Source organism: Pseudopipra pipra, chromosome 4 (assembly GCF_036250125.1).
Source record: "Pseudopipra pipra isolate bDixPip1 chromosome 4, bDixPip1.hap1, whole genome shotgun sequence".
Taxonomy (NCBI): Eukaryota; Metazoa; Chordata; class Aves; order Passeriformes; family Pipridae; genus Pseudopipra; species Pseudopipra pipra.
This window is the reverse complement of record NC_087552.1, coordinates 64,991,368-65,015,274: the sequence shown is the minus strand read 5'-3', so window position 1 is coordinate 65,015,274 and position 23,907 is coordinate 64,991,368. Positions and strand designations below refer to the sequence as shown.

At 37.9% G+C, this 23,907-nt stretch overlaps 1 protein-coding gene across 14 annotated transcripts in view; it reads left to right on the top strand.

Annotated features, from left to right (window-relative positions):
• Positions 1-23,907, top strand: part of ABLIM2 (actin binding LIM protein family member 2) — a 140,449-nt gene that overhangs the window by 100,986 nt on the left and 15,556 nt on the right. For 5 of the 14 annotated variants that reach the window (XM_064653323.1, XM_064653319.1, XM_064653316.1 and 2 more), the window contains 10 exons: positions 644-764; positions 2,478-2,576; positions 7,979-8,080; positions 9,307-9,360; positions 14,371-14,423; positions 15,041-15,149; positions 19,569-19,627; positions 21,616-21,670; positions 23,026-23,090; positions 23,274-23,354. In XM_064653323.1, the coding sequence (XP_064509393.1) occupies positions 644-764; positions 2,478-2,576; positions 7,979-8,080; positions 9,307-9,360; positions 14,371-14,423; positions 15,041-15,149; positions 19,569-19,627; positions 21,616-21,670; positions 23,026-23,090; positions 23,274-23,354 (798 nt within the window). The remainder of the gene's footprint in view (positions 1-643; positions 765-2,477; positions 2,577-7,978; positions 8,081-9,306; positions 9,361-14,370; positions 14,424-15,040; positions 15,150-19,568; positions 19,628-21,615; positions 21,671-23,025; positions 23,091-23,273; positions 23,355-23,907) is intronic. The other 9 variants (XM_064653330.1, XM_064653328.1, XM_064653327.1 and 6 more) reach the window with 5 other exon arrangements.

Here is a 23,907-nt window from a genome sequence, read left to right as displayed (position 1 = left end):
TACTGTTAAGAAGACATGCAAATTGCAGTTGCAGTTTAACTAGCTGTAGGGAGTGAGAGGCTTGGAATGGGTGTACATGGTTTTAACTGATTGAAACCACAGGTTTAGTGGGACTTGAATTGTCTTACTTGCTTTGCACAATGCTGCAGTATTAATGCTATTGCTGTATATGAGTGTTTATATGTATTTCATAGCATAATGACTGTGTTACAATGTGGTACATTGGGCAATTTATACAGTTGGTTTTGTGATTTAATGAAACCAACAAATGCTGATTTTTGTGTTGTCTATAACCATCATGCACCCATTCATAGGGGCACAAAGTGGCCATAATGCTATCATGCTAACCTGATCTCATCTTCCACCCACCTATATATGTTCTTTTCAAATTGTATTGTAATTTTAAATTCATGTATGTGCTGACTTTCCTGGTAACACGACTGTTCTCTGATACTTGGCAGAGCTCTTTCAGTCACGTTGAGGTGGAGGTGCTGAAAGCCACCTCATTTCACTGGGATTGCATGGAATCTTAGGACAACCACTTCCATCCTCACAGCACAGAAACATGCAAAATGGCATACTCTGCCTGTTTCAGAAGTCATTTCTCTTCCCTAATGATGTGTATTTTGTGTCTTCCTCTAAGGGTGACCAAGATGACAGATCTTTCAAGCAGTACAGAACATCAAGCCCGAGCTCTGCTGGCTCGCTGGGCTATGGTCGCTACACCCCAACCTCCCATTCTCCTCAGCATTACAGCAGACCAGGTAATCAAAAAGCAGCCTTACTTATTCTCTAGATTTTTCCATGACTTGGTTTTATGATGCAAGTAGAATAGACTCCAGGGGACAGGAGTTTAAGGTGGAATAGCAGTTAATTGCAGTGATTTATTTACTGTAATCAGAGAATCCCATGGGAAGAAAGGAAACAAGTGCTTCAGGAACATGCATTGAAGAAAACAAAAATAGGCATTTAAAAAAATTTGGTTTTATGTAGATACAAGATAGAATAGTTTAAAGGACTTAATCCTGGTCCCATCTTGCCTGAAGGTACATATTCAATCCGCAGCTCTTTCAAGGTGTGGCACAGTAGCAGTGAATGCACACAAGAGGATGATTGAGTGATTTCGTATCCCTTCTTGTATCACAGGGTCATGGTTCATGTCTCCTCTCCACAGGGCAAGAGCTGGAGGAGTGATTAGTGATTCTAGTGGCTGGAGTTTGAAGGCCAGGTTGATTTAGTCGAGAAGTTTACAGCAGTGTTTATTGCAGCTTTGGGCTGTAGTAGCAGCTGTGCTGGTGCTCTTGTCAGAGAGGAGGGATCACCTCCTTTTGACCTTTGCATGCCTTACAAAAGCCCAGTCATATTTGAGATTTGCACAGAGTTTTATCCTTGGAAATAATCAATAAAATTGCTCAAAATTAATTCTGTTTTTTTCTCAACTCCATCCTTCTGGTGGAGAACATAGATCATATGTATTATTTTCTTGGTGTCTTTTAATTAACATCAGGGATACATTATAATTATAAACTAGTTTTGAAAATTATGAGTTCTTAATCTTTCCAGGGAAATGAAGATTTTATAGGTAACAGAAATGGTTTTTGCAGGAATTGAATATTTTTACTATGTAAAATCTTTGACAAAGTGGAAATGAGTTTGACTATAAAAAGATCTATTAGAGAGAGGAAAGATAGTTTCTCCTGAAGGTCTGTCATGCCTAGGCTTAGCAGCACACTGTTAAAGCAATAAGGAAAGACAAAAGCATTTATTTCCAAATGAATTCTAATGTTTTACAGCTTCATTGAAACTTTAGAAGATAATCATCATAATCACCACTTTTAATAATTGCCATTAGTCCTCCAAAATATGTTCTCAGGACATTATACAGCAAAGCAAACAAAGATGACTTTTGAGAATGGTTTTCAAGGTACTTAATCATATGTCTAACTTTTAGAGCTTGAATAACTTCAGGATGTTTCTTCAAATACTTGAATTAGCTCTGCACTGGAGTGCCCTGGTGCATTGTGAACTAAATCCTACCGGTGTGCACTGCTGGCAGTGAGAACTGGACCCACTTGTGGCACAGTTCTCAGCAGAGACAAGGCTCTCCCCATTTCATTTCATGAGATCCATTTTGAGCATTTATCATTCCCTCTTGCAGCTTTTGAATATGCAGGTTTTCCCCTGAGTGCAGCCATGCTTTTTGTGGTGCCTTTTCTGGAATATTTTCTGATGCGTTACAGTTTATGGGATACTCTCTCTGTCTGCAGAAAGCCCCTGTCCCTTGGCCAACCCCGTAGTGTGGCCACTGTCATGTTCTTAGCAATAACCAGCAAAAGATGAAGTCTTAAATATAGACTATGTTTTCTAAGCATCAGGAGGAAAATGTTCCTGAAAAAAAAAAAGGACGGCGTTGTAATTTGTGGCTTTCAGTAAGTGAACTAAATAGTTTATTTTCACTTACTCTCTGTTGCCCCCAGCTGGTACTCAGAGTCTTGGTACCAGTAGCTGCATCTCCCTGCCCCAACACCCAAGCCCTACATCTACATTCAGACATCATTACATCCCTTTCTTCAAAGGTAAGGTCCAGGAATGCAAAACCGTGCTGTGATACTGTAGATTTATTCAGCTGTGTTTCACTTTTATGTGTGTGCAAGCATGGCTTCCACTTGGATAAAATTTGTCTTAATTTTGTGCAAGTGCTTTCTTGATGTACTGTGTAAGTTTTACGAACTGAGTGGGTATGGGTTGTTTTATTTTTGCTTTTTTCAGTGAGTGTTAAGTGTCTTTCAAAGGGGTGGAGGGAAGGAATTAGCTTTTATAATGAAATTGAGGGAGGGAATTACTTTAAAGTCTGTTTGTTCTAAAATATCTTTACCCTATTGTGGTGATGATGAATAGTATAATAAGCTTATACATTGGATACAACATAGGGTGGTCAGTTATCTAACCTTCCAACTTTTAGATATTCTTCCTATTATTTGTAGCATTGCCAAAAGTTATGGCAGCTGGTTAAATCAATACAGCTGCACTGATTATCAATTAACCTGTGCCATATATTATAAGACAAGAGTAACTGAATCTATTCTCCTTGCAATTAATTTTTTTGCAGTGGATTTTAGCTTTTAACAGCTTCCGTGTTGAGGATGTGGGACAGTACTGAGGAATGCCAAGAAACTTTGAGGCAAAGCTATTTTTTTTAGCTTGTTAGCTAAATGTCAGAAAGAGAAGACATTCAGCTACCACATCTTCCCCTGCTTCTATCTTCTCTAGTAGCAGTATCAGCTGTAAGGAGACATGAATAGCAAACATTTTCAATGCCTGTTCCTTGACTCTCATGATTTAATAAAGTAAAACTGTTGTTCTTGCTGTTGTAACCATTACAGAAAAGGAACTGACCCTCTGCAGGAGATAGACTTGCACACTCAAGTAAATAGCAGGCACTCATTTCCTTTGGAATAATAAGTAATGCATCTTCATTGGGCCCTAATGCATCCAGAAACAGTTCTGCCCAAAGTCAGCTGAATTTCACTGGTATGAACAGGTTCAAGTCTTCCAAATATGATCCCTGAAAGAAACTTTTGGAGGAAAAAGCTGATGAGATTAAACTGATTGTTACCATTTTAGAGTCCACCTGCAAATCTCCTTTCCACAACAAGAAGCAGTCAACCTCCCATGCATTTTTTGGAAGGCTGGCACACACCCTGATATTCTCTGAGGCACTGCTTTTTTAATCTGTCCTCTAAATTTGGATGGTATTATGCAACCTGATGTACTGAGTAAGAAAAACTTCTTTGCTGTGCTGCAGTGCACAATTTCACTGAATGGAAAGCTCTTCCTCGAAGTCCTGCTGGCAGTTACTTGGCAGCACTCCTGTTAAAATGAGTTTTTGTTCAGTGCTACCTGCTGTTGCTCAGAGCAGCAGCAATTATTAAGTGCTGCTGTTTGGATGAAGAAATCCTCAAGTTGGTAGTTCCTTGTACCCAAATAACTGTTTGTAATGTGATCAAAATTATAATATTTTGCAATTCTGAAGCAATTTTTGTCAAGGAGCTAAAATATTTTTTAAGCGGTACCTTAAAGTGCTTCACAGTGCTCTTGTGAGGCTAAAAAAGTGAGCCTGTTTATAATTTTTCTAAATAGGTAATCCTGAGCCTTGCTGAGGTTGTATAGATTATCCACTGGTTTACACTGACTTAATGTGTCAGTCCAAAAGGAAGATTTATCCTATCCTTTTCAAGGTCTCTGAATTCTGAGTTCCAGTCTGTGGGTTTTTTTCTTATCTGGAGGAGCCTTTTGATGGTGTGGATGTGCTCTTTTTTTCTCTTTGAAGTGGTTAGTGTGGAAAGAAGAGGATTGTAGCAATAGTTGCTTTGTATCCAGACCAACTTTAAGTTGCCACTTCAGTTTTAAGAAAGTGAAATCATACTTGTTTAAAAAAATATGATTAAATCCAAAAATAATACACTGCTTCATAGTAGTAGAAGTAATCTTTGTAGAACCAGCACTCCACATTTGTCATAAAAGATATTTCTTTAAGCTTCCAGGAGACAGATATGTTATTACTCCAGGGAAATTAAGACAAGCAAAATCTTCCTTTTGATTTCACTGAGTTTGCATCATATTTTTCCTGAGAATGACATGGTTCATAATTTTTTTCCAGTGAAAAATATGATTATGGAGTTCCTGTTCTTCCGTCAGTGTACTGTAGCCTGGCTCCCATGCAGTGTAATAGGATGATCTGTTCTTCATCATGAAGAAAAGTGGTTTGGTTGTGCTCTTGTAAGGATTTTTGTCTTCAAAATAAGTCCAGCTGCACTTCAAGAAAGCTTGACAGTTCATACCCTTGCAAGTCATAGGGTGTGATATTCCAAGCACCTGTGGTTGGTGTGGCTCTTCCTCTTGAGGTAATGGAGTCAGTGGGTGTGCTGAGCCCTGCTGAAAAAATGCTTACTTAAAACATGGTGGACATTATCTTGCCTTTCTAGTGCAGGAGCACAGCTTCCAAAGGCCACTTATTCGGCTTTGAAAACTTGAAAAGAATTAGTCATCAAACTTCAAAAAGCTTTGTCTATCTTAATGCAGCGTGGGCAGAGATATTAAAGGATCCGGTTTTGTGAGTAGGCTTGGACATCTCCCTCATTAGGCCAGAGGCATTTGTTTGTTGTTCAGTCCTGAACTTAGACAGCTCTTACTGTAACTTGTTATCAAATTTCCCATCCTCCCAGATAAGATAAAAGCTGACTAGGAAGGAAGTATAAGCAATATTATATTTTTCCTGACAGTCCCTTGAAAAGGGAGCATAGTCAAAGCCCTGGTGAGTTGGCTCCACACACACAGACTTAAATGTGCAGCCTGTCCTGTCAGCAGCCAGAGGACACAGGGAGGTTTTTGTGGTCAACACTCAAATTCAAAGTAAACCTTTCCAGATTCTTTCCAAGTTAAACAAAATTCAGGGAAGACTTCGGGATTCTGGTTTTTTGCTCTTCACTGACCAGCAAAGCAGATCACAGCCTGTGGATGCTTGTGGCAGAAGACAAACCCAAAAATTTGAAAAATTGCTCTCTCTGGTCTTTTCTCTGAGACCTTATTTGAAGTTCTTTGTCAGTGTACACCAGGCAAACCTTGAAAGAGATAATTTATTGGCCAAGTCTCATTTTAGAGATTTAAATTTAGCCTAGGTTAAGCATTTGTCTGTAGTTCCTACACAGTAACTTTTACATGGGTCTTGAGTTTACTTTATTATTAAACACCTTTTTTTGTGTGCAAAATGTGAAATACAACTACTGATGCTTGTCCAAATCAGTGGCAGAATTAAAGTTTAACTGTGAATCAGCTTGTATGAGTGGGGTGCAAGAAGAACCTTTTCCATCATTTCATCGTTAATTCTTCCACTTCGAGCAAGTTGGAGATGATGGCTTTGCAAACTGCTCCACATAGATAATCACTTGGATTGAGCAACTTGTAGATTTTTTGTCCCCTGGTACTTGTTCTTGTATCCTGTTCTCTTACAAGTTTATTCCTCTTAATTAATGCTTCCTCCTGATTCCTTGCTGACACTCTACCCTATCCCTGAAGAATGACTTTATATGTGGGTGTGATACCAGCACCTTGGGTCACTGATCAAAGAAGTGATTATTCATGCAGGTCATATATGAATATACATTTTTAACAATATGCTGATTTTTAAGTAAATGAGGAATTAATACACTGTGAAAATTGCTTGAGAACTTTCATTTTCTGTTTAAATTAGAAAATTCCAGTAACAACATCTCATTTCAATGAATGACATTACAAGATTTTTAAGAATTTTGGAGTTGGAAGGGACCTTACTTTAATAAGTATCTACCAGTGACATTGAGGCTTATTCCATTTAGTAGGGATGGCCAGGAATCTGGGCAGCAAGCAGCACAGAAAGAGCAAATTCATAAATGTGCAGTGAAAACTTGTCACCACTTTTTTTCTTCCAAGAGCAAAATCAAGAAGCTGAGTAACTGTCAGGTTCCTTGTCTGAGGAATACTTGACTGCAAGTAGGTGGTGATGCACCAGATTCTCAGTAATTCCGTAGCTCTTCCCTTGCATTTTGGAAGGACCATAGGCTATCAGCATGTGTAGTTGTGATTCCAATTTCTCAACTTCTCAGATTACACTTTTTCAACAAGAAATCACTGTTAGTGACTACACAGTGACCACAGCTGAATGGTTTTTGAGTTTTAATAAAATAACAGACACAAAATTTAGAATGGATTGGTCAGTGTATTGTCATGAGATACACAGCACGCTCTTCTGACCTTGTCTGTCCTGTTTCTGCTCCTGCTGAACTCAGTGGCACTACCCTTTGACCTCAGTGGTGCATGTCAAGGCTGGCAATCCAATGACAATGCATCCACTGCTTATCAGCAGGGCACAGATCACCTCCATGGGCATGGCCTGGATAGTTCTGGTAATCCGGTAGCTCTGTGGTTATAAAACATCCCCTCCATGAAGGTAGAACTCAGTTACAGATCCAATACCCTGAGCTGCTGCATTTTCTTTACCCCCAACATAACTTGCTATAATTTCATCGTTACTAGCCATTAAATCTGTGCTTCGTCCACACTAAAACAGTAATGGCAAATTAACAGTCATTTTATGTAAGAATAAATGTCATGTTTGCTTCCAGTTGCTTAACAGTGCTGTAAATTAAAAGGATTTTACAAGTCCCAAAAAAGTAGAGCTTTACTTTTTTGTTTGCCAACCAGCACTATAATGCCATAGAGTGTGCTTCAGGGAAATAAGAGGAAATGAATGGCACCTAATGAGCATTTGACAAAACGTGGAAAAATCAATATGGAACAATCTTATGCATATCTTGAAATTTGGTGAAGCGACTATGGCATTATAGATCCATGACTTGATAATCCAACCTTGTTTGCATAAAAATAGTGTGGCATGTTACCTGTGGAAAAAGTTTGCAATTAAGAGCTGAATTTCAACATCTCTTTTTGTCACTGATATGTGCAGGATTATTTGACTTAACCATAACATTTGGTACTTTGGTCTAGTCCTGCTTTGAGATAATTGAAACACTACTGAATGATTTCATTACTGGTTTCAGGGGCAGGCTATGAGCCATAGCACTAAACTTTCAAAAACACTTGCTCAATAGATTATTCAGTTAAGGCTGTGCAAAAACACATTACAGGATTGTGGATGTTCTTATCCTTTGATTTTCTTTATTAAAGTATCATTAAAAGAGAAGCTTTAATTTCAAAGTAGGGCAGTTTAATCTGATATTATCTATCTATCAGATACTAGTTTTTGATGAGACGTTTGGCATCTGAGCCAGTATACTGTGCTGAAAAATAATGGGTTTTAAAAAAACATGGATTTAAAACTGTTGGATTAACAAGTCATTTTGAACAAGCTTTTATGCTTGAAATACTCTACTTTGCTTTCCATTTTTTCTTTTATCTGCTTTCTTTGCTCTTCCCCTTGGAGGCAGTGAAAGTGGTCGGAGCACTCCAAGCTTATCCATGTACTCTGAGAGCAAATCTTCACCTTCTGTCTATCAGCAGGCTCCTAGGCATTTCCATATTCCAGGTAGGCATTAACTGCTTAGCTTTTGATCTTCAATTGCTGGCACCTGTTTATTCTCTTCTGAATGTAATTTTCTTTTGGCATCGATTTGTGAATTTCGAAGTCAAAGAGAAGAAAATGTCTGACAAGTAAATATCTGTTACCTGTTAAACTTCCTCTCAGAAATAAAGGAGTTAGAGAGCTGTGTGCTCATGTGCATATATTTTTTAAAAAAAATTGCTGTACAGGAGGCACACAGTGACAAATGTTGCTAAGACTATAGCGTTACAGCAGTGCTGGATTAATGGTTGGACTTGATCTCAAAGGTCTTTTTCAGCCTTAATGATTCTAAGAGTCTATGATTTATAGTGCCATAACTGCATAAGTCTGTTGAATGTGTGTGCAGGAGGAACAACTGAAGGGGTTTTTGTTTTGTTGGGTTTTTTCCTCCTTATCCATCTGTTCTCTGAATTTAAAAGTCATATTGACATAAACTTTGAAAGTAGCTGGAAGACTTCAGAACTGCAGGAAGCTCACTGTGGCTGGCTTTGCATATGTACTGTACTGTTTCCAAGTTTACATTCAGTTAACAAGCATTAAATTTATATCCATACTGTTTAGTTTTTTGACTGCTAAGCACATCTACCTGTTCAGTGGCGTAATTTGTTTATTCATTTTTTGCTTCTGGGGTTAATGTTTCTATAAAAAGACCACAATTAGGAATTGTATCTACTCAGGTCCACAGTACTGAGTAAATCTGATGTCTGTACAACATGATATGGGAACCCTGGGCTGTGGCTTTGGGGGGCTTTCAGAGAATTCCTGGAAGGCCAAGTTAGCTATACTATATAGAAAAATTATAGGATTTCCTATAAGAATATTGGGTATCACCAGTATAATCATTTATATCTGAACATGTACATTTTGTTTGTAATTAATAGAGAAAGTCCTTTTTCAAATGTGACTGTTATAGTAGTCTGTTGCATCTTTAAGGTGTCTTAAAGCATTCTGAGGGACTTAGGGGGGATTATGTTGCATACGTAGGTATACTCAATGTTTTCAATACATAAAGATGATGGATAAAAGTCCATTTTTTTGCAATAACCAGTGAATGACAAACCACTGAATGAATGCACAGTGTTTGCTGAAGTTTTTAGCATTGTTAGTGTTGTTGACAGGAGACAAGAGCGGCGTGATCTGAACTGCTTGCTTACTCTTTCATTCTTTCCTTTCTCTTTCCTCTTCCTCAGACACTGGCGTAAAAGATAACATCTATAGGAAACCTCCTATCTACAAACAGCATGGTACAGTCTGTTTTTCTCTGTTGCAGTTTTATCTACTTGTCTGTGAAAAAAAATGCATATTGACTCCCAAATTTGTTTGCTGTAGTCTTTGCATTTCATTGTGTCCCTATAATCTCAAACAGAAAAGGAGAAAAAGTAACATGAAAATTAAATATTGTTTTGTATAACATGCAGTCTGAGAATATAGTAAGTTCTCCAAAACTGGGATGATGGTATTTTGATTTATCTTGATAATTCAGAATTGATACTAGCTTTAATGCAGTTTTCTTATTCATGGAATGACAGGAAACGTGAATGTGAAGGCATGTTTTCAAACCATGCCTTGCTATATCTAGTTTTTGTAAATCTAACTTCTAAATTGCTGGAGAAAAAAAATGTTCATTGACAAGTGGTGTTCATTGATAAGTGGCATATATGAAATATCTACTTTTCATCTGTAAGTTCTTCAAGCTGTAAAATGCCAATAACAATAAAAGATATCAAATAACAATAGATATCAGTAAGGTAATAAATAATAATTAAATGGATAATAATAAAATATACCAATAACAAAAAAAAGAACAAATGTAGTCACACCATGGCAGTTAGGAACAAATTCAGTAGCTGGTAACATCAGCAAGATGTGATTGGAAAACCTTTGGTTGTCCCAGCAATGACATTTTAAACAACAGAAAGAAATATGTGATCTTTTTATGCCACTGAGAATCTGAATTAAGACCTTAGTAAATATGAAAAATAAAAATATAAATTCTTCTTTCTTCTATTATTATTTTTGCACTATATTTCACTTATTAACATCAGTGCAATTTCCATGTTAGTGTGAGTGCCGACTGTGTTCTCAGTGATGTTTGACAATGATCTTGGTTCACGATACATGAGTAGTTATAGGGAATTCATTTTTCTAAACCAAATTCCACTATTAATTTTTGAAAACAAATACATGAGGGTTCTGCTGCAATAAGGGTGACTGAAAAGTGCAGTACCTTTCTGACTAAAAGAGTCATGACTTGGGTACTCCTGTACTCATGAGCAAAGGACAAAAATAAAAATATAATATGTGATATAAGTCTGCCCCACACCAAAAACTATTTTCATCGTGACTGCACCCCGACCTTGCAATGAATGAGAGAATAAAATAAACATGAGGGATGTTCATCACACTGTGAGCTAAGGCACTTTGGGGATGAAAGCATGTGCCTTCAGGGATACAGGTGGGAGAGTGGCACTCTTCCTGGCGAGGGAAGTTCCAGGCAGTGCCTGTGAGCAGTGTCTTTGTTGGAGCAGCTCCTCCCATCCTATTGCCTTTTGCAGCACAGAGGTGACTTCCTGTGCTATACTAGGAGTGAGAAGGCTCTTTGTATCTCTACACCCATACTTTGGCTTCAGCTGATAAATTTCATTGAGGGAAAGGTTTAGGAGCTGCAGGTACTTTAAGGCTGTCAGCCTTTATGGCCAGAAAAAGGAAAATACATTTTACATGTTTTTATTCTGTGGTTACAGGGGGCTTTAACTGTTTTTGAATTACCCAATCAATATTGTTTTTAAAAAGACACTTTTATATAGTTATCATTTTTGTACTGTCTTTCTTGAGAAATTACAATTATTTCTGTCTGGTTGAAGTTCTAGTTTGGATCTGATACAGCAATATGAGAAAGAAAATTGTCACCTGATGCTTCCCAGCTGAGTGAGTCAGCCTGTGCAGGTTCACTGTAACTGGTGCTTCATGATAAAGTAACTGCACATTCAGATCATCCAGATTTAGATAATCTCTGTGGTTCTTCTGTGTATGGTTTTGAGCAAAGCCAGACTTGCTGACATTTCAGTGCACTTTAGGTGTTGGTCTTTGATAGACATTTTCTGCTCCAAATATCCTAATCTTGAACAAACCAATGTTATCTTTCAGGCAAGAAGATACTATCTGTCTGGTTTAGTGCCTGATTTAATCCAATCAGCCAACCTTATAGTCTGCCCAAGATCTCTAATTCCTTCTTGGTTTTAGATATACAAATACTGACAACAGAAAAAGTTGAATATTGTAGTGATGTTTGGAAAGATCATGAGCAAATGCAAAATAACAATCATCTGTTGCAAATCAGCATAGCTTCACTCTTTACAGAAGCTCATGATAAGACTCTAATGTCCTGTATCCTGACTGTGTCGTTTAATTTTATAGATACTTTTGGTTTGCAAAGGGGATTCTAAGCAACAGCTTTTTTTTTTTTTTTTTTTTTTTGCCAATTGGGCATTTTTACACCAATTTTCTGTCTGTCAAAGTCTGGATTATGTCAGTTTTGCTCTGCTGTGTGGAGTTGTCCCTTGTAATCACTGGGAGTGAGCGCAGAATTAAATTAGCAAGTCAGCAATCTCAATAGGTTAACAAGAATAAATGTTTTAAACTTTCTTTTCTAGATTATAGATGTTCTGAAAGGTTGTGTTGAAAATACATGCTCTTTTTTTTTCTACCAGACAGCAAAACATAATTTATTCTAAGAAATGAAACAAAATAAAAACCAGGAAATAATAACAAAAAAAAAAATCAGTAAACTTTCCTTCCAATAAAAAGAGTATAAAGTAAAACAAAATTTAATAATAGTTATCTTTTGTTCTGGAAGGATTCACAGCTAAAACGTGAACACAGGATGATTCAGCTCCTCAAGCTAATGGGACACTGAACAAATACATGCTGAAAAGGAGCCAGAGAACATTCCTTTGTTGAAGAGACCAAGTTTGAACAAACAAGCACAAGAATGTTCTTTAAAACAAAAAGTGCAAGAAGCTCTTCCAAAACATTTGGCTTTAAAAGGTTTCAGTTACATCAGCACCCAACAGATTTGCTGTAGCTACAGCTTCTGTGTTTCTATTATAAACACCCAACTTGAGAATGGAAAAAAGGTGAAAAAATGGGACATGAGAGAGATCAGGCTCAGATCTGGGGTTGGAAAGTGAAGAGTGTAGTAGCCTGCATGGTTGTTGAGGTGTGGGTGTGTGTTCATGTTTTAGGAATATTTAAACATCATTCAAAGTTACAACAAAAGAGTTTTGCAGTCCACAGTTCATGTTGGGTTCATGGCAGAACCAGGCATCCCTTAAAGTGATGAAGGTAATGCTCAGTACTGACAAAATTCAGGGAACTTGAATTTTTCTGCTGGCAATGTGTTCTATGAAGCCCTCTCAGAAACTTGGGAGGGACTGGCCTTCATGAGCCCCACTGATTTTGGTTGTAATCCTCTGCATCTCTTTTAAGTCAGATGCTCTCAAGATCCTGTGGAACCTTTGAAATTTCTGAGTAGCACCTTGAATTAAACTTGTTTTTTTCCTTTGAGACCATCAACATCTTAAAACAAAACAAAAAAATTCCAAAAATGCATCAGATTCTCCATATGGATTTCTGATTTAGTGATAGGAAGATCCATAAGCATAATGTGGAACAACTTGTTGACTGATGATTTAGGGTGTGCTCCCAAAATATCAGCGAACATGGTTTATATCCTTCTTGCAGTCTAGGGACTTTATTCCTCATCTGTCATATTTGAGTATTTCTTCATATTTATTTCTCAAAGAAGCAGCTTGCCATCTTGGGAAAATCCGTGTCAGGATGCTATTAGCTAACTTTGAAAACCTTGGTTTTTTCAAGCCCTCTACAGTTATGGATTTTCACCTCTAACCCATAGATATTTTCCTTATGGCAATTTTTCATTTTTAAGTATCACCTCCTCAGCAAAAGCAGTTAAGCTCTGGATGTGAGCTGTGGGATGGCATCAGAAATTGGAACAGAATAACACTGAAAGGCTTTTGGTGGTGTCCTTTTGTCCGTGTTGTTTAGATGCAGGGGAGATCCTCTGCAAACATACTGGCTGGGGAAATGGAGAGGGCAGAGTTGTTCCCAACTTGCTGGAAGTATTGCAGCACATGTAACGATGCAACTTAATCTCCTCTCCACCTCTGTCTCTAAGAATCTCATCTGAGGCTTAACTTTTGTATTAATATATGCTTTATATTATTAATAAATATTTTTTCTGCCTACTTTGCATTGCATGGGGCCATTTTTTCTCAGGTGTTGCAGACAGCCCCCTTGTTGCACTAACTTTTCATGCGCTTGATATTATGCTAGGTCCTTATATTACTCCAATTTTACACCATGAAAACTGTCCCCAAAACTACATAGAGTGAATAGGGCAAGTAGGACTGAAATTTTGAGAACTTATTTGAAATGATGTGAAATTTGGCACAAAATTTTTCCGTAAGATTCACAGGTGTAACTCAGTATCTGGAACAATACTCTGGAACATAAATGACACATTTGATATTTGCGAACTATCTAATGAGTAGCTTTTAGGTTTTCAATTTTCTTCTTAGCAAGTTGGAAAGTTATAAGAAAATAAACCAATGGTAAAATATCAGCAATATTTTTTATTAAAACACTCTTTAAGAGGACAATATTGTCAGAAAAGTGGTTGGTCAAGAATTTTGAATTTTAAACACAATCTGTCTTGTAGATTTCATGAGGAGTTAATGCCAAGTTTATTCCTAATGTTCTTTACCATCATTGTCTATCCTCTTTGGGAACTTAGGAGATCCAGGTGTGCTGACCACAAAATATCTGTGTGACCGTATGTAGTTTCATTGCCATGGTAACACAGAAGAGTGTGAAATGGCTGCCCTGTGTGCAGTGATCATATGAATCTGTCCTTAAGTTATGACGTAGAATTATTATTCTCACCAGTCATTCCCCAGAGACAGTTTCTTCCTAAAAAGATAGGTTCAAAATCCAGCAGGAATAGATTCTCTAAATTCACTTGAAGGATGAGTATTACTGTAATAATTTCAAAATTATTTTAAGTGATTCTGTGAAACCATAGCTCTACACATAATTTTCTGCCTAGCTCTATTTTATTTTAAATTGATTTTCTCCCACTCTTAAAAATATTTGGAACATAACTGCAGTCAGAACAGAAGACCAAAAAAATGTTATAGTCTATTCTAATTTTTAAAATTAACTTAATCTTTCAGCAGCAAGAAGATCAGAAGGCGAGGATGGAAGCTTGGATCAGGACAGTAAGAAGGTAATGATCAGATAGAACAAAAGGGAGTAGTTTATTGATCTTCCTTGCAGCAACTGTTTTTTAAAACATTTTAATACATAAAAGTGTTCTTTCATGTAACTGAAATAATCATTACTACTTTTAAGGCCTTTCCAAGAAGACATAGAAAAGCTTGATCTCTCACCCAAGGGGTTTAGAATGTACATTCTACAGTAAAGAGAAGTAGGGATATTGAGATTAAGAGCAATAAGCTCATGAATTTTCACTCTGTCTCAATATATAGATTGGTGATTCAGCTAATCCTGTGGACTTTTACTTAGGGTGCATATTAACACAGAAGAAAAATATTAATAGCAAATTAATTATAAGAAAATGACATAGTGCATCTTCTACAGTGGGGCACAGTGGGCAGCTTCATGAACACAGAAACTATCCTCAGCCCAGCTGAAAGTTTGAAGCTTTTGGTAGCTGTAGTGTCTAAGTGATTATACAGTCCTTTATAATTTGATAAAGGATGGTACAAGTTGCAATGAGCATAAACATATGAGCAGTTCACAAGACTTCCGAGCAGGTGGAGTAGGAGAACTGCATTCAGGTGTTAATCCTGTATCTTGTAACTGGCTCTTTACTCTCTCCAGCTGAAGACCAGTTGGCTTATTCTGAAAGGGGATATGGACACCAGAACTAATTCCCCGGATTCAGAAACACGGTCCCTGTCTCTTACTGCCGGAACCGACAGAGATTCCCGTGAGTGCTGCAACCCTGGCCTGCTGGCAAAGCTGAGCAGGGCTTCCTTCCTGTGGCAAAGGAAGGTGGCCCTGCTGCAGGGCCACGTAGCTCTAGCTGGCTTTGTGCTTCATCTCTCTGTCATAATTACACCTATTTGTCTGTTTGTTCTGCCATGGCTTGTAAGCGCTCAGTGCCTTCAGTCTTCGATAGCGAAACTATTTATAGTTTCATGTAAGTGAAAGAAGCAGCACTGCCTGTATAAATGAACTGTATTGTCTTTGGAGAGCAGAGGTTCCTTACCACAAAAACCCGCCCCTCCTAGAAGTACCTATTTATTATATGCTATTTATTTTCAATAGAAAGGATGGTTGTATCAGGCAGATTTTTCACTGGTGCTAAATACTTCTTGACACAAACTATATATTTTGAATACTGGTAAAGCCACTTCTTCTGTATTATGATAAGCATAAAGAATACTTTTCCCTAAGTATTAATTTAGCATATGCTCACATTTACAACCTTATAAGGTCATAGAAATCTTCCAGGTGGAAAATGGAGTAATTTTGTAGCTAGATTCAGGTCTGGAGACCATATGCCCATGATAGCTGTCAATACCACAAGCATGTTCTACACATTTCTTCCTCCACATTTCAGCAAGTTAGGAGCATCAGAATTGGGTCTGATTTTTACTTCCAGGTTACACGAATGACAAAAAATAGGTTAAATGAATTTTAACAAATATCTGGGCCATTCCCCTCCGTGCCTCCTCCACTTTACACCACACAGCAGTAGCAGGTCATCTGGGGTAAACAAGTTGGGGAAGCAGTTTTCCAAAAGAATGCATCCAATGCAAGGCATGTCTGGCAGCGAGGCTAGGATGTCAGTCTTGTGGGCATTTTGGTAATGTGATAGTTGGCTCCATCAACTTATATTAAGGAAATTATGGCTTAGCTATGCAAGAAAGAGGGAAAACAGATGCTACAAAGTCTGTCATAAGGCTGTAATAAGATAAAGAAGAACAGTTCTTTCAGATCATCAGTCTCATTGGTCTAACTTGAAGGGATTTGATAACTTAATCCTCACCAGAGATCTCATGCATGTGCACAAGGTGTATTACAGGATTCTCTGTGCAGGGGAAACCAATTCTGACCACCTCACACACCTAACATCTCTAAGTCATTGACCATGAATGAACACCTAAACCTTTCATTGTAATACACATGCTGGGTATGTTTGGAAGCTTTCTGGAGTTGGTCTGAAGCTTTTCTACACATGTATTGAGAGAATAGTCCTTGAGCACAAAACGGGGAGGTGTGTAGCACACCAAGAACTGTGTTATACAGGTACAACGTATCGCGTTGATTTTTTTCCTGGGAATATTGCTGTACCTGTCACTCTTCTATACCTGCATTTCTTTTATGATTTTTAATTCTCTTGGGAGTGTGGAGCTATTAAAACTAGAAGTGCAGAAGATAGTTCATACCTCTGTGTCAGGGTCAATATCACCTTTGTGCCAATGCAATGTAGGTTCTGTAGTTCATTTTCCATTGCATTTTATCATCATTTCTCTGTCCCTCATGAAAGTTGGCCCCATTACCCAGTTAGCAGCTACACAGAAATGACATTGAGGAAGTTTTCTTTTCCTGACATTTGCACTTTTCTTCCCCTTCTTTATGATTTTATTCACTCACCTGACTATTTTAATACCCATATACATCCTAAGTAGTTCCTTCTCTATTGAGTGTTTCCCTGTTTAGTTCTGAATATTTATAGCCTGTCACATGCCCTATTGGGCACGGAAGAGTAGCTTCCCTATCTCTTGCCCTTATGGTTGAGAACTCTGACTTTCAGCCCCATTTTTGTGGCATAGTCAGTCTATCAGAGAAAATAAACCTTTTGGGTATAGGTTTGGTGCCAAGTGATTACATGCAGGGTAGGGGGAATTAGCAGGCACCAGACTGCGAACTGCTGGTGATGTGTCCAGATATACTGAGAAAACAGCCCTGCATTCGTCTGTCTAGCCTCTGAGCAAACCAGGGAAGGGTTACTCTGCTCTGGAAGGTATTTTGCCACATTACAAGATTTATATGCCCAGAAAAACACACCTAACAAGAATGCACATCAGTGAGAGGCTTGTGCAATTGGCGGGCAAGAGTGGAGCTTGCATCTCCGTACTTCCACCTGTGTGAATGGGTATTGTTACTGTATATGTAAATGTTTGATGGTTAATCAAGTATCATAATTCATGATTTTAAGTGTCATATATTTAGGAAAGAAGATATATAGCAAAGTGTGTAGCCCTTGCTGTTCACGTGTCCCTGATGTTCTGAGAGACAACCTCAGAATACCCAGATTGGAGTGAATGTCATACAGGAAAAAGCAGGAACCATATTCCTGCAGAGAGTCGTTGATGTTCAGAACTTGTCTAATTAGAGAGAAAGATTGCTTTGTCTTGGCTAGTTACTCCAAAAAATTCGCTGTCCCAGTATATCTGCAGCAGGCTGTGACGGGGGGGGGGGGGGGAAGAAAAGCCAAAAAAAAAGCAAAATAAAAAGTGTCTAACTTGGTGACTAAGTCCGTGGGAAACAGAAGCTAGTGAAATACAATCCCCTCTGGAGTCAGAGGGTTTCACTAGTGCGTTTTGGGCCATTTCGGCTCAGTTCTCCCGTTGGGTTTTCCCAGGCGGCCACACGGTGTCGCCTGTGCCCGCGGATGCGGCTCAGCCTGGGAGGCGGCTCCTCACCTGGGCTGTGTCTGGCTTCAAACTGGTCTTTACCGTAGTAACTGAGTAATATTATTTGGAGATAGTACAAAACTCTCTCGCCTACATCTCTACATCTCTTTCTACGTCTTCGCTGTAGCCAAGAAATTGAACTCCACACTGATGTTCAACACAAGCAGTTTTTTCCAGGCAGGAGCAGAGATGATAGTTTTGTTGCAGATACAGTCATTCTGTCTCACAAGTGTTATACTTTTTGCCTTCTGGTGTCACTGCCATTCCGATAACAGGCAACTATAAGTTTCTCATTTCATTATCTTTTTCCCACTCTTAAATATAAAAAACTCAATGATAAGAGATATTGGACTTGCAATTTAATGTGAGCTTATTGTTCCCTCTTTAAGTACATTAGGTGCTTTGAATTTTGGTTTTATCATGACTGTCATTCACTGGCATACCCTTATTCCATTAGCTTTCCATCCTTGCTCAGTACTCCACCTTTTATTCTGTGGATTAAATACTCCTTCAGTGCTGTAGCCCTACCTAGGTTACCTTTCCCCTGTGCTGAGTAATGACATAGCACAACTCCCAGTGATCCCGCTTCTTCTTTCCTTGTTTCATTTTTATTTGGATAGCTGGAGAAACTTTTGCTATTTGTTTTAATATCATTTTCAGTGTTTAACTCAGCTTGACTTCTGGCAGTCTTCACTTTATCTCAGCACATTATGAGCTCCTTGCTGATCCACCTTTTGTTTTTTCTTTCTGTATGCTTATTCCTAATAATCTCCTTAGGGTATTTATTAATCCAGTGGTGTCTGCATTCCCTTCCTACATTCCTTTTTGCACACAGACTGCTAAAAATTTTGACAGAAAGAAGAGTTGTACATTCAGTTCTTTGAACTAACTGACTTCTGTAACACTTTGCATCAGTTTAACATAGTTTCCTGTACTGGAATCAAGAATGTTTATTACACACGTTTGTTCATCTACTGTTTAACTTTTAAACTTTCTTATTAGGGTCTTATCATTAGAAGTAAAGGCTCTTCAGTTGTCTCAGAGTGACCACACACAGTTTCATCACTATATTACATCATTTATCCGCGGTAACACCATTTGTCAATTTTCTCCATCTTAAAACGTTCTTTCACTTGAGTGTTTATACTGTTGCTGATTTACTTTACCCGTAACTATATCTTACTTTTTGTTATTTTCCAAGAAGTTTTACAGAAAGCAAAAGAAATTTTATGTTTGTTAAGGTTTTTTTTAAGTGGTAGGGTATAAACCCTTCTTTTTAAAGAAACAGAACCAAAAACCAGACTACATACAGCATGATCAGAAGTGATGTACATCTAAAATGATGATACCTTTAATCCCGGTTTCAAGTCATGATTTAATACTAAGTTGGAGGACAGAGATTTCACAAGCTCTCAAATCACAAGCTTTGCATCACACAGCTGCATAAAGCTTCCATAACATGAGCCCCACAATTCTCTTCGTGTCATGCCCTGGCATGCTGTTATTTCTAGACATTGTTACACATGTTCATGTACATGAAATATGGAGAAAAGATGAGCATAGCTCAATTATATTTCATCTCATTGATAGGATGTACTTACTGATCTTGTAATTGCTGTTTCTGGATATTTCTTGGATTCTGTGCTATAATAGGCTGTAAAGGATTTGCAAAAAAATATAGCTATATCTTATGTCTTTTACAGGATTTCCATATTCTAAATCTGCTTCTCTACCTGGCTATGGAAAGAATGGCTTACATCAGGTAGGTATACATTTAAATACCTTCTCCAGGAAATAATGTCTCATAAAGAGACAACTTGGTAACTAGTTGAAAATCTGCACAGTAATAACACTTCAAAGGTGTTTTGGCTGCCAGCCCTGTCTGACAGATTCATACCCTGTGTGGGTTAGAGTTTGTCTCTCTGTAAGAATAAGACTGACTGAGGCGTCTCCTTTTAATTGTGTGCATCAGGAGCATTAAGAATCTTGAGTCTCCTCCCAAAACAAACGAAGGTCTAAAATTACAGGCTGCACATATTAATAGATCACAGTATAGCCTGAATTAGTGATAGAGATGGTTAGGCCTATAATTAGGCAAGTAGCGATCTTAGAGCAAAGCTGCTCCAGCCTACATCCACTGCATTTCTTGAACCATGTTCTGCTTTTTTCCAGTGTGCACGCACATTTGTCTGTGTATGTATGTGTATATACACACACAGTCATTGTACTTTTAAGGCAGGGAGGAAACTACAGACAGAATGACAAGCAGCAATCTAGAAGGAAAAATGCCTAACCAAATTATGATCAGATCAAACTAGGCGGTTTTTTTCTAACCCTTTTTTTGCAACTTTTATTAGTCTTTAGAAAAAACACATCTTTGACACTGTGGCTTCTCTTTCTCTCTGGAGCCTAGCATTATGGGTTGTCAGTTCATGGCTTATATTTTTAGGTGAAAAATCATTATGGTTTATAGTGATAAGCTGTCAATACATAGATGCATGTGCACTTACATTTTGAAGATTGATTTGTGTCCAAATTGCATAGACAGGACCTCATTTAAATTCCCTTCTTTCTCAAAAGGAAGATGTGAAACCTGCAAAAGCACATAAGCAGGATTAAACTTCCCCAGTAATGAGTCAAACTGAGAGTCACTGGTAGGAGCTACAAGAGAGCAACTATCAAGGAGTACCTAAATGGATTTTTCAGTAGTTACTGAAAGTTCCATCCTTTTGAGTTAATATTACAGGACTAGTTATGCATGTGTTGTTTTGATACCTGATTGCCTTAGTTTGTCTCTGAAGCAATGAGTGGCACTGACATTTGATTGAATAAGATTTAGGAATTTGAAAGGGTCTGTATAAACCCATTCCCATCTATGAGTCAAGAGTTTTTTCCCGACTTTTCAGAATAAGTTTTGCCCGTAACCTGAAATGATCAAGGCACTGAAGTGCCCAGCCACTTATGCCCAGGCACTGTGCTGGTGAGGCAGCAAAGCCATCCCAAAGCTTCCCACAGATGAGGCCAAAGCAAATTCAGGAAGCCATGCAATGTGATGGGAAAGCAGCAGATGGCAGCATCTGTCCCACCTAAAGGATCCCAAACCTGTAGAAAAGTTGAAAAGGTTGCTCATGGTCAAATCCTTGAGGCCAAAATTCCTCTTAGAATAGATGTCCCCTGTTTGGATTGTAGGTTCATACCAGCTTTTGTGGTTTGTTATGTTTAATCAGCCATCCCAGTGCTGCATAACAGAACAAACCAAAAGCAAACAATAAGGAGGCTTGCAGGTTATTGTGAGCATAGCTGTGCACACTGTTGATACCCCAACAGGCAAAAATGAGACTTGGGGGAAAAAAAGTCATATAATAATGCTTTTCTGATTTCCTGTACTGTTTTTCATAATAGCGTTTGCCAGCAAAGGAAAAAGATAGCACATATACACAGTTCTCCCTGGCCTTAGTGGTATCAGCGGTGTGAAGCAGAAAGCAGGAGAAAAGTTTCAGTGCAGCATAACTGAATTGTGATGATGTCAGTAAGATGTCTGCATCACAGGGAAGGGCATGTGACAGTTTCAGTCTTACCTTGCTTGCTTGAACAATTAGTTTGAGTGAGACTTATTTCTCTTTGTCTCACTCAAGGATCTGCATTTCACTTGCGTAGGAGCAGCTGATTTCTTTTTTTTTCTCTCAACAATGTGCAGAGTGGTTTTGTGGTGTATTTTGCTGCTACATTGCTTCTTTCTTTCTCTGTCAGCCTGAAAACATGGGCCAATATGAAACGGACCAGGAGGCAAGCTGGGGGATGAAAGGTACATTGCAATATCATTTCTACTCTGCTTTGTGTTTTCTTCCTTTGAGAATGTTTGTTAACATATTACTATAAAGGTTACTATTCTGAGGTCATCCTGTAGTTCTCATAATAAGGCCTAGACAGAGACACAGCTCAGTATCATATTTGTCACAGAGAATCTTCTGTTTACCAAGCCTAACATAAAGGCCTGACTGAAGTCCTGCAAGTCAGAAGGTGATGCAACCAGGCTGAGTCAATAGCAGGATCCTTGATATGTGTCAACAGACTCTCTGGTGTTGGTCTCGTGTCAAAGACAGAAGAAAATTTAGGATAATCACTCCTTCAAGACTAATGTGAAAAAAAAGTCCATTGTGCTTTTTATTTGTGCTACAGTGTGGTTAAAATGTACAGAATTAAAAAATGAGAATTTATTTGCATTATATTTTTTTATTGCAGTTTAAGTGGACTATGAACTCAATATGGAACTTGGGTTGGAATTTTCAAAAGAGCTGAGAAATTTTAGGAACATGCATCAATTCCTGGGGAAGAGTAGGATTTTATTTCCAAGACACCTGAACTCATTTTAAAAATCTTATTCTGATGCTTCACTTTATGCCTCTGTGTTGATACAAATCTTTGTCTCTATGTTTGAATAGTTTAAAGTACAAGTCTTGAAAAGTAGACTTATGTCTTTTATTTCAGACCATAAAAAGGTCTGTGAAAACATATTGGCTATCCTGGTTGCATTTAATAATCAGAGAATAGATGACTTTTTTGTAGTCATATATATAGTCACACAGACCTACTAGAATTCTCTTGTGCTAGTATAGATCCAGGACTCATTGTCCACACACCTCCAAATAACTTTTTCTGCACTATCTTTATTCCCACTGCAGTCAGCCCAAGTGCAGGATGTTGGCATCTTGGAATATTATATTATCTTAATGGTTTTCATATATGTTCCCAAACTGACATGCCTGTAATAATCCATATATTTTAACTATTTTCAGTAAAGAACAATAAGGGCAGGACTTTTGGATGACAGACTGACTTAACTCTGCACAAAAGCCTCCTGTAAAAAGAAAATCCCAATTTTGCCAGACATACTCACCGTGTAACCCAATGGCATCAGGAGATGGATTTTCTGTAATAAACCTTTGATTTCAAGGACTATTGCTTTGGTAATAAACAGTGTTATAGGCATTCAGTGCATGGGGGTTAAATTCTTACTATGCATGCAGTTATCCAAAAACTATTGAGAGGAAAGAAATGTAGTAGCATAACAAATTTCTGACGTACCTAAATGTTTATTGTGGTGACACTAAAAGAACCTTACAAATTCTAAACTGTGAACCTGTTCTCATTCTCTTGCAGAATACAAGGTAAGAAGGGCTTTTCCAACACTGGAAGAACAAACAGAATCAGCACTTCCTAGCAAGGTTACATGGGTTCCTTTCTTTTATTTTTTTTTTGTTGTTGTTGTTAATTTTTGGCCCAGTGAAATATTTGTCAAATCAGGATGCAAGTATGTACCATTTAAATTAGTAAGTTCCCCACACGGCCATTTCCACATATCAGAATCAGATTCAGCTGGAGTTCATATGCTCTTGTCTTTTTAACAGATTTATCCTTATGAAACACTTATTGTAACAAACCGAGTTCGTGTGAAATTGCCTAAGGATGTGGACAGGACCAGGCTGGAGGTAGGAATGATATTTGCTCAGCAGCTTTGCAAGCATTTGTCCTGTTTGTTTACTATGCTAGATATTCTGGTGCCTAAGTAATAGCAATGAAGAAGAGAAGAGAGGAATAACATTATGTATTGTATTATATTTTATTTCAAAAAAAATCAGTATGCAGGCTATTTAACTAAAAAAGAATAGTCAAAAACCTAGCAAATGTCTGACCAAATGGCGTTTTAGAAAGATACTGATGAAACTCATTAGTTTTGGATGATTATACAGGATATTGAAAGTTCCAGTGGGGAGTGTGGAAACTTGGAGTTTGTTTTATTTTTAATTCCTAGAAAAAACATCCTCCTAGAATAACGTAAATATTACGAATAGTCTCAGTTTATCCTACAAATACATGGGCCTATGTTTCCAGTCCATTGTCTTATTCAGGCTTTCCTTTGGCTGTGTGATCCATGGTCACTATGCTACAGTTTTGCTGTAGCATCCACCTCTCTCAAAGAGTAGTAGTATAAGATGGAGAAATCCAAATATAATTTATTATAACAGAATGCTTAGTTTCCAA